Genomic DNA, 10,470 nt, shown 5'->3' on the forward strand with positions numbered 1-10,470 from the left:
AGCCGATGACCTATTGAAGGGAGCAAGGGAAAGGGAAAATGGGAAAGGGGAGAGGGGGTCCGCGGGGGGCGGGTACATTTTTTTATAAAAAAATATATATATTTTTTTTTTTATTTTTTAATATTTTTTAAAAAATTACCAAAACGTGACACGTGTCACTTAACGAAGATATTTAACGACGATTAATATTTGGACACCTAAAAATATAACGTTCGAAATATTAGACCCTTATTTTTAATAAAAAATTCTTAATACACTACAATAATTTTTCTAGATATAGTTTGTACACTTGTTTAGTCAAATATTTATCAAATCAAATTAACCGAACCCTACACACATCTAATTCTTATAATAAATTCTGGCTCGTTCTGTACCAATCCCAGAAAAGAGGGGAAAAGAAGATGAAAAAGTAAAGACTATTATTAAAATTTTGCCCCTCCGATTAATTTCAACCCACATTAACTCCGGTCTATTTCATCTTCTTCATCATCATCTTGCTCCCGGAAAAAAAAATCCTTTCTTTAACAACTATGAACTCCTGAGATCCGATTAGATCTGGTCATATTACTCCCCAATCCGTCTCTGAAATTCCCATTTACGCTGTCTACATCTGTTTATTTACATGTATTGATCGATTCTTCTTTCAATTTCTCCAACAACAAGATTTTGAACTTTCATTTGTTTTCTCTCTGGGGTTCCTTAAATTTCCGGCTTGATTTCTCCTTTCTGAGATGGAATGTGCAGGATCGTAAGCTAGGGTTTTGAAAAGATTCGATTTTTGTTTGTTTTGTTTTGTTTTGGTGAGGGACTAGGTTTTTGACCTCGGAGTGTATGAGGATTTGGTGCTGCCTATGCATTATCGACGAGGAAGAGGACGATAATCGTCGTGAAGAAACCATGAAGGAGGGGTTTTTAGCCAATGTTGACGGTTTTGAGGGTAATTTTGTGAATGAAGACGACGAAGGTGACCACGAGGAGCGAGAGAAAGAAGGGGAGAGAGGGGGGGAGGAAGAAGAAGCTCCCTACGCTGTCGCCAGTGCCGCGGCGGCTCAATTTTCTTTAACCCTAGGCAGACGAAGGCAGGGTGAAGAGACGTCGTTGTTTGAAGAAATGGTGTCAGCCATGAGATGCGGTGGGAACTGGGATGATGCTACGTGGCGCCCTTTGAATCGATGCTTGTTTCTTTCCGAAGGTGACAGTAGCGCCTCCGCTTCCACCGCGATTGAAGATTGTGACAACCACGATTTGAACCATAAGCGAGCCAAAGTGTACTCTGGTTTCCAGTGTGTCATCAACTTGATAACTATATACACATTTTAGTTAGGAGAATTTGATTTTTTGTTATTCTTATACTTTTGCAATGTTCTCACTGCAGCGAGAGCACGTCTACGGGTAGAGATTATAATATTAACCAAGGCTCATCAAATTCATCTAATAATGGGATATTTGATCACAATTTCATTTTGAATGATGGGAATCCTTCTAGTGGAAATGGTGACATGGATGAGAAACATGAGGATGATTTGATGGTGGAAGATTTTGAAACCCGGATGGATCTGACCGATGACTTGTTGCATATGGTAGATAATTTGAACTATTATACTTCCATTTTAGCTATTACAGTTTTTGTTGCATTTGTTGAACCTTATTTTTTTGGTTTTTCCTATTTCCAGGTGTTCTCTTTCCTGGACCATTGCAATCTTTGCCATGCTGCTATGGTTTGTAGGCAGTGGCGAGCGGCTAGTGCTCATGAGGATTTTTGGAGGTGTTTGAATTTTGAAAACCGGAATATATCCCTTGAACAACGTGAGTCTTGTATTTGCTCAATATCTTTGCATAGTTCTTCTTTTGGTTGAAAAAAAGTGTACTCCAAAATGATTTTGAAACTAGCTGGAGAAATGAGAATGTTAGTGTAACTTGTTTAGAATAACCAATTAAGAGAATTAAAAGAGCAAGCAGCTATATAGAAGCTGTCCTTTTATCTATGTCGAGATTGCCACTTTACAGTTCCGGTCATGTTATTTTCTATTCTTTTTGTTTATTATATTACTTTGTGTGAGATGATTCTCCATTACTAATAACAAAATTGGATTCCAGACTGCTATAACATTGCATTTTGATTCTGCAGTTGAGGACATCTGTCAACGATATCCGAATGCCTCTGAAGTGAATCTCAGTGGCACTCGTAATATGCACCTGCTAGTTATGAGGGCTGTCTCTTCATTACGGTAATATTTTCTCTATCATATTTTTTCATTCTTGTAATCTAATAAATATATTGTGCTTTCTGTTATTCATGTGAACTTTCTGATTGGCAGAAATCTCGAGGCTTTAACATTGGGAAGAGGCCAACTAGGGGATGCTTTTTTCCATGCATTGGTAGAATGTAGTATGTTACGGAGTTTGGATGTGAATGATGCTATTCTCGGCAATGGTGTTCAAGAAATACCTATTAACCATGATAGATTGTGTGATCTGAAAGTAACAAAATGCCGTGTGATGCGTCTATCTATCAGGTGAAACAAAAGCTTCATTTGAATGTTAACTTTATCCATGTGGTTATTCTTTCTGCTAAAGCCTGAATCTTTTGTAGGTGTCCACAGCTAAAAAGTTTGTCTCTGAAACGTAGTAATATGGCTCAGGTGGCCCTGAATTGCCCTCTTTTAAACCTGCTCGACATAAGCTCATGCCACAAACTTACAGATGCTGCAATTCGCTCGACAGTGACTTCTTGCCCCCAATTAGAGTCTTTAGACATGTCGAATTGTTCTTGTGTTAGTGATGATACATTGCGCGAGATAGCTCACAGTTGTGCTAATCTCCATGTTTTGAATTCTTCTTATTGTCCCAACATATCACTTGAGGTTAGTTTCTTGCAAACGGTTAATTTAGTTCTAATATGGTATACTCTTTTGGTTAAGTTGTATTTTGATACATTTGCTTTTGCTTTTTGAAGTCTGTAAGATTGCCGATGTTAACAGTTCTTAAACTTGACAACTGTGAGGGTATCACATCTGCCTCAATGGCTGCAATAGCTCATAGTTATATGTTGGAGGTTTGGGTTTTTTTCTTGTATATTTTGTTGTTACCTGGATTTTTGTGGTCTATATTAAAATTTCTATATGCACATAATTATTATGTTACCTGTTGCAGGAGTTGGAGCTTGATAATTGCCACATGTTAACGTCAGTGTCATTGGATCTTCCTCGTTTGCAGAAAATTCGATTGGTTCACTGTCGAAAGTATACTGTTATTCCATTTTATTCCCCTTTTCCTTTTCTTACCAACCCAAAATGACTTCGCCTTCGCGGTGTCTTTGGCTGTATCTTTTTTTCTCTTTGATTTTATAATGGTTTATAATTTTGGCCACGCAGATTTGCTGACTTAAATGTACAGTGTTCCATGCTATCATCTGTGATGGTGTCCAATTGCACTGCTCTCCATCATATTAGCATCAGTTCAAATTCACTTCAAGTGTGTTTTATGATGATCTGGTCTCTGTTGTTACTGTTTTGGTTGCAAATAAGATTTTGATGTTGTATGGTTGATTTTATTAAAATGCAGAAATTAGCATTGCAGAAGCAGGAAAATTTGACAATGTTGGCACTGCAATGTCAATGTTTGCAAGAAGTTGACCTAACAGATTGTGCATCTTTGACAAATTTTATATGCAATGTATTTAGTGATGGTGGTGGTTGCCCTATGCTAAAATCATTAGTTCTGGATAATTGTGAGGTATGTGAATAGATTTTTTCTGATTGAACCATTTTTCAGTTATTACGCATGTGCATGCGAATAGAACATTCGAAGATTGGGTGATAGATACCTGTAAGATTAGCTACATCTCAGCAGATTTATCACTTCAAATGGCACCATAGTTTTATTCGTCTTAATTCTGGTCTGCATCCAGCATTACTTACGAGTTACCAATATCCTTTAATTGATTTTGGTGCTATTGAATGAATATTGATCCTTGGTTCCTGCATTTTCATGCGTCATTTTATTCTGTTTTCTGACAATTCCTTGTTTTTATGTTGACCAGAGCTTGACAGCAGTGCAGTTATTCAGTACATCTTTAGTCGGTCTTTCTCTGGTTGGCTGTCGTGCTATCACTTCTCTGGATCTTGCATGTCCTTTTCTTGAGAAAATTTGCCTAGATGGTTGTGATCATCTTGAAAGAGCATCGTTTTGCCCTGTAAGTTTAGAGTGACAGCTATGTTATGCATGTAATGTCATCCTGTTATAAAATGTAAAAGCTGAGACTTTTTTTCCTTTCTAGGCTGCTCTTCGGTCACTTAATCTCGGAATATGCCCAAAATTGAACACACTAAGAATTGATGCTCCATATATGGTGTCGCTTGAGTTGAAAGGATGTGGTGTATTATCTGAAGCATCAATAAATTGTCCTCTATTGACATCACTTGATGCTTCCTTTTGCAGGTTTGTTGCAATTGCTTACTTTTGTGATATATTATTTTGGCCTATGGTTGACTAATCTTTTTAATTTCATATGCAGCCAACTCAAGGACGTTTTCTTGTCTGCAACCACTGTTTCCTGCCCTCTGATTGAGTCATTAATATTGATGTCATGCCCATCTATTGGTTCTGATGGTCTTTTCTCTTTGAGCCGGCTTCCAAATTTAACTACACTTGATTTATCATATACCTTTTTGACGAATTTGCAGCCGGTTTTTGAGTCTTGTTTGCAGCTGAAGGTAACTTTAAATCCTTGATATATAATCCTTGATTAATCATGCAAGGCATATTCATTCTATTCATGTTAACTTCATTTTACTCCATATTGTATTAAAGTTGCATTGGTTTAAATATCTTGTTTATGCTTTTTGGCTCACTTTTTTCTCTCTTTTAGGTGTTAAAATTACAAGCATGCAAATATCTGGCCGATTCATCACTGGAGCCTCTTTACAAGGAAGGTGCTTTACGAGAACTCCGGGATTTGGACTTGTCATATGGTACCCTGTGCCAGTCTGCCATAGATGAGCTTCTTGCTTATTGCACACATCTTACCCATGTGAGCTTGAATGGATGTATAAATATGCATGACCTGAATTGGGGTTCTACTGGTTGTGGGTTCGAGTCACTTGGCATACATAGTGGATCTAGCATGTTTTCTTTAGAGAACCTCAATGAGCTGATCGAGCAACCAAACCGTTTACTGCAGAACCTCAATTGTGTAGGTTGTCCAAATATTAGGAAAGTGCTCATCCCACTAGCTGCACGTTATTTCCATTTGTCATCCCTAAATCTTTCTTTGTCAGCCAATTTGAAGGAAGTTGACCTCGCATGTTACAGTTTGTCCTTTCTTAATTTAAGGTACTGACACTCCTTTTTATGGTTGTCCGTCTTTATTTTATCTGGCACTCATCTAAACTTTTATGCCTATTTCTTTATTCAGCAATTGTAGCTCCTTGGAAGTTTTGAAGCTGGGATGTCCTAAACTGACCAGTCTGTTTCTTCAGGTATGTATCTCTGAAACCACAGGTGTTTAATATTTAGGTCCTTTCTTTTTCCCCTTGGTTCTGTTGACTTTCTATCTTGAGTTTATTCTCGGAGATGTTTGGTTTTTTACTGAGGTTTCCGTGAGAGTTCCTGCGTAATATTGTTTATTTGCCTCGTGGGTTGGTGAAGAATTTATGTTATTGTTCTCTGTATTTTGATATTTGTATTCTAGGAACCAGCTAATGAGTCGTATGACGACTTCATTTTCTGATGCTTCGCTAGTAGTTAAAGATCGGTTATAACTTTTAAGCAGACTTATCTCTGCAATTATTGTTTTACTCGATGTGTAGTAAGTTTATGTGCAATTTGACTTTTCTTACATTGACGTAGATGCTATATATTTTGTTGATTTTTATACTCTTAGCTTTGTAACCCAATATTCCTCTTTCAATTTCTTTGATGCAAACAAACAATGCATATGTCTTCATACGTGTGGTATTACGGCCATGAGTTTGTCATCTAACTATTCTATTTTTTGAACCGGTCTTTCCAAGTCTTGCAACATCGAGGAGGAAACAGTCGAAACTTCTATATCGGAGTGTAGCATGCTGGAGACTTTGGATGTTCGCTTTTGTCCAAAGGTAAGGACATTCTTTTCTTCAGATCTCCCTCCAGTTATGCTCCTGTCTAGATGCTCTTCTTATACCATGTTTTTTCTTTGATCATGTTCAAGTTTTGTTTATAGTCTCTTAGACTCAAATGTCTAATATTCTCTCGAAGGGGGAAAATGTCGAACTCATGGGATTTTCTTACGTGGTTGTAGATTTGCTCGATGAACATGGGGAGGTTGCGAGCGATTTGTCCGAGTTTGAAGCGAATATTCAGTAGCTTGTCACCTGCATGATGGGATTGTCATGAAGAAAATGTATTTCCCTTTTGGTAGCAACGGCTTGGTGTTTTGGTTATGGTAGGCTCTGCTTGTTTGTAAATGGTAATTATCCTTTCCAGATTGTTTTGAATATATATAAATATAAAAGTTATACATGTAGGTACTTGACATGCTTGCGTCCTCGTTACAGTGTAATATTTCCATATTCGCTGCATTGGTTAATATTTCTTATTTTCTGAGATTGATCATCGATATTACACAGAAGTTCCGTATTAGGGTTTACATTCAGGTAATTATCGTACAGCACATCATTTGTTTGTATCATAATATCGATTCCAACTGCTTCATTTCCGGGTCCAAGTCCCGAGGCTGCTCGAAGTCATCGTTGGAGGAGCCTCCAGGCATCGGCAATTTCCTTGCCTTGATTTAATACATTGGTTGGAATCGTTTGAAGTAGGCCGCCAATGGAAGGAAATGAAGTTCTACTTGTCTTGAATGTGGTATATAACCATATATATATATATATGGAAAGTTTAAAGCAATAATACCTATTAAGGGCTTTGGGGGCTCCTATTTTACGCAAAAAATATCTGAAACCGGATTTGGGAAAAATCGGTTTTTTTTAAACCGGATTCATCAATGGCTTAATTAGAATACCTGAGACATTGATCAACGTCTTTGAAAGCCATTTCACCATTCCCAGCATCAGAAGCATACTGTGCGACCTGAAGATCGAAGGGAATTGATCAAAACCTCAGGAACTCTAGAATAATACCAGAAAAGAAATTTAAAAACTGCCAAAAAACTAAAAGGGAATGACAAATGCAGATAGCAATAAAGGAAATGAACAAAATTTCCTCATCAAGTTGATACTTGTCAGCAATGCAAATGCTTCTCTTTTTTGAAACTCGATTGTTCTTAGACACTTCTTCATGGAAATGAGAAGATCAGACAACTATCTACAATGCTTCGACTTACAGCTCGGATATTTACACGCAGAGATGCAGCCGGACCGGAACGTTGTAGGGATCTGCAGGTTGCATATTCTGGTTTATCATCAACTTCCAAATTTTTCTCTGGAATGGTTAGGTGGTAATGATTACAAGTTTCACCACATTCTTCAAAGTTCAGACTTTATTTAATGAAACCATGACATAAGCGAGGTCGTCATCAAAATCAAGCAAAAATGCATCACTCATCCAGCAAAAGAATCATCCGATGAACAGTTTGATTTCGATTAATTTATCAAGCAAAACAAAATGAACACGAGCAATATTTTGAGACTCGTTACTAACCGAACCGAACATGAACAAGACATGTTTAGTTCATTTATGTTCGTTTAAATCTCATTTGATAAATAATTTAAAACTAGTCTATGTTTGCTTTTCAATTAATAAACAAAATTTTAATTATTCGCCAACACATTCAATTTTATATTTATGAACATATTTATTTAATGTTTGCGAACATGTGCCGTTTAAACGAAGGAATACAAACATAATTTTAAAATTCCTAGTGAACACAAACCGAATACAAACTTAAAACTGAACAATGAACACAAATTAATAAACAAAATTTTAATTATTCGCCAACACATTCAATTTTATATTTATGAACATATTTATTTAATGTTTGCGAACATGTGCCGTTTAAACGAAGGAATACAAACATAATTTTAAAATTCCTAGTGAACACAAACCGAATACAAACTTAAAACTGAACAATGAACACAGGAGGCTCATTCATTCAATCTCTGATGATTAACAGCCCTACTAATGCAACAAGAAAGAGGTTAAATTATGAAATTCCCCTTTCAAAATCAAGATAACAAATTATGTTTTAAGAGTTACCAAGGTCCTTAATCTGGAATTGAGTCAATATAACAGGAGGCACATAAACCTCAAGAGGATCCAGCTTTTTCCTGTCAAATTGCATATCATTAACACAAAAATGAATGAATAAATGATGTCCAGAGAGTACAATTCAAAATGGTGTCAGTGATTAACGATTGCTTTTTCACGTATTTATCCAAAAAGCTACCTGCAATAGCATCTGCAGTGGGAATAATAAAAAATAATAGCTTAGAAGTAACTCTTTGCAAGACTGATAGATTCATAAATGAAAAGAACCAAAAAAGTACAGTTGGGTGTAAGGAGGAAGTAAGAGAGAAACAAATATATTGAGACCGACAGCCGGTTCTCCCGCCAAATCGATGGTGACGCGGAAGACTGTCACGGTTTAGGGGTGAGGGGATTAGATTTCATAAAGAAAGAATTTAGGGAAAAAGAAAATATTCATTTAATTCATAAGAGATGATCCCCAAATTGGATTTGGTACAATTTTTTATATATGCACAAGTACCTCACAGCTGTCATATGTACTGTAAATCTAACAACCTAACTGATAAATATGTTGACTCATGCAAGATCATTCCAGGTGGTTGCATATCTCGGAGCCCAATGTCATCCAAGCCCATTGCCTCCATCAGCTTTGGCCGCAACGGTATCCTCCTCTTCCTTCATCCCAGCCCTTCCAGTTTCAGTCCTTCCCCTGTTCTAATTCCCCAAGTTACTTCTAATCCCTAATTGTTTCTAATTTATTCCCAATTCTTCCCATTCTAACCCTAAGTCAATTTCCATCATGAAAATGCCCCCTCCATCAGAGGATCCTTGTCCCCAAGGATCGAAATCGGGAAATTGTGTCTTCAGGACGGTGTAATCTTCCCAAGTCGCTTAAGCTGGCCCCATGTTTGTCCATTGAATAAGCAACTGAATTGGTTTTGGCGTTTGACCATCAGTTTATTCAAAACTATGGCTGAGTAAACCTTCAATTGGCCATCAGCTGTGATATCTGGAGGATCGATCGAATGTACTCTCCCTTTTCCAACCTTCTTCTTGAGTAAACTAATATGGAATACAGGATGTAGTTTTGAATCTGATGGTAATTGTAACCTGTACGCAACCTGAACAATTCTTTGCTGTATTTTGTAGGGGCCAAAGTACCTCACAACAAACTTCAAATTCTTTCTTAAAACAATGGATGTTTGTCTAGGCTGGAGCTTCAGGTAGACCTCATATCCCATATGAAATTCTCTGTCTGTGCGATGTCGGTCGACTATCTGTTTTATACAATTACTAACTTTAAGTAGTTGTTCTTATAACAATGTATTCAACTGATCATGATGCTGCATCATGTCTTGAACTGCCCCAACCTTAGACTCTCCTGACCAAGTCAAATTAGAAGGCTTGTAGCCATATAGTGCCTCAAATGGGGTCATTCCCAAAGCAGTGTGGTAATTAGTGTTATACCACCACTTGGCTTGGGCTAACCACTTCGACCATGAGGATGGTTTGAAAAACCACATGCATCTATGATACTGTTCCAAGCATTGATTGAGCCTTTCAGTTTGCCCATATGTTTCTAGATGATATGCAGTGCTAAAGAATGTAGTCGTTCCCAGTTGCTTCAATAATTCATGCCAAAAGAGGCTAGTGAAAGTTTTGTCTCTGTCTGAAATAGCAACCTTAGGAGGACCATGTAGTTTGTAAACTTTGTCTAAGTATATCCTGGCAATTTCCACCACTATGTAGGGATGGGCTAATGGCAAGAAATGTCCATACTTCGTAAATTTATCTATCACCACTAGAATACAAGTGTATTTCATAGAAGGTGGTAAGCCTTCAATGAATTCTATTGTGATGACTTCTCAAGCATTGTTTGGAACTGGAATAGGTTGTAACAAGCATGGTTTAGCAATGTGTTCAACCTTAGTCCGCTGACATACTTCGCATTGCTGCACATGATGTTGAATCATAGTCTTGATTTTAGGCCATAAAAAATATGACATGATTCGTTGATAGGTAGCTTGAATACCAGAATTGCCTCCTAGTGATGAGTCGTGTAGAGCCAGGATAATCTTTTCTCTGAGGTCCCCCATTCTATTGACATGGGCTTTGTTTTTAAAATACAAAACTCCTTTAACCAATTTCTAAACTTTTTTCTTATCTGGTTGAAGAACCAAATAGGAACCTTCTCTTGTTCAATTACATCATCCACATAACTCTTTTCAATGTCCTATATCCAAGTAGAAGTTATAACTGTTATGCCCATTTGTAAAATCT

The 10,470-nt window shown here is 37.1% G+C and overlaps 1 protein-coding gene across 1 annotated transcript; it reads left to right on the forward strand.

Moving 5' to 3' along the window:
- The first annotated feature begins 412 nt into the window (after positions 1–412).
- Positions 413–6,517, forward strand: LOC120197742 (F-box/LRR-repeat protein 15-like). Its single transcript, XM_039199158.1, has 17 exons — positions 413–1,283; positions 1,376–1,580; positions 1,674–1,806; positions 2,129–2,228; positions 2,319–2,516; positions 2,594–2,864; positions 2,957–3,055; positions 3,154–3,242; positions 3,375–3,474; positions 3,565–3,735; positions 4,043–4,195; positions 4,280–4,440; positions 4,517–4,715; positions 4,871–5,334; positions 5,417–5,480; positions 6,015–6,101; positions 6,284–6,517. The coding sequence occupies exons 1-17, from the start codon at positions 832–834 to the stop codon at positions 6,362–6,364; spliced, it is 3,027 nt and encodes a 1,008-aa protein (XP_039055089.1). The 5' UTR covers positions 413–831; the 3' UTR covers positions 6,365–6,517.
- Positions 6,518–10,470: the final 3,953 nt, after the last annotated feature.

The sequence above is a fragment of the Hibiscus syriacus genome, unplaced genomic scaffold (assembly GCF_006381635.1).
Source record: "Hibiscus syriacus cultivar Baekdansim isolate YM2019G1 unplaced genomic scaffold, ASM638163v2 tig00117048_pilon, whole genome shotgun sequence".
Classification (NCBI taxonomy): domain Eukaryota; kingdom Viridiplantae; phylum Streptophyta; class Magnoliopsida; order Malvales; family Malvaceae; genus Hibiscus; species Hibiscus syriacus.

Coding starts and splice junctions, on each gene's coding strand:
- LOC120197742 (XM_039199158.1), top strand. CDS start 832: ATGAGGATTTGGTGCTGCCTATGCATTATCGACGAGGAAGAGGACGAT. Junction 4,716..4,870: donor AGTCTTGTTTGCAGCTGAAG/GTAACTTTAAAT, acceptor TCTCTCTTTTAG/GTGTTAAAATTACAAGCATG. Junction 5,481..6,014: donor TGACCAGTCTGTTTCTTCAG/GTATGTATCTCT, acceptor GGTCTTTCCAAG/TCTTGCAACATCGAGGAGGA.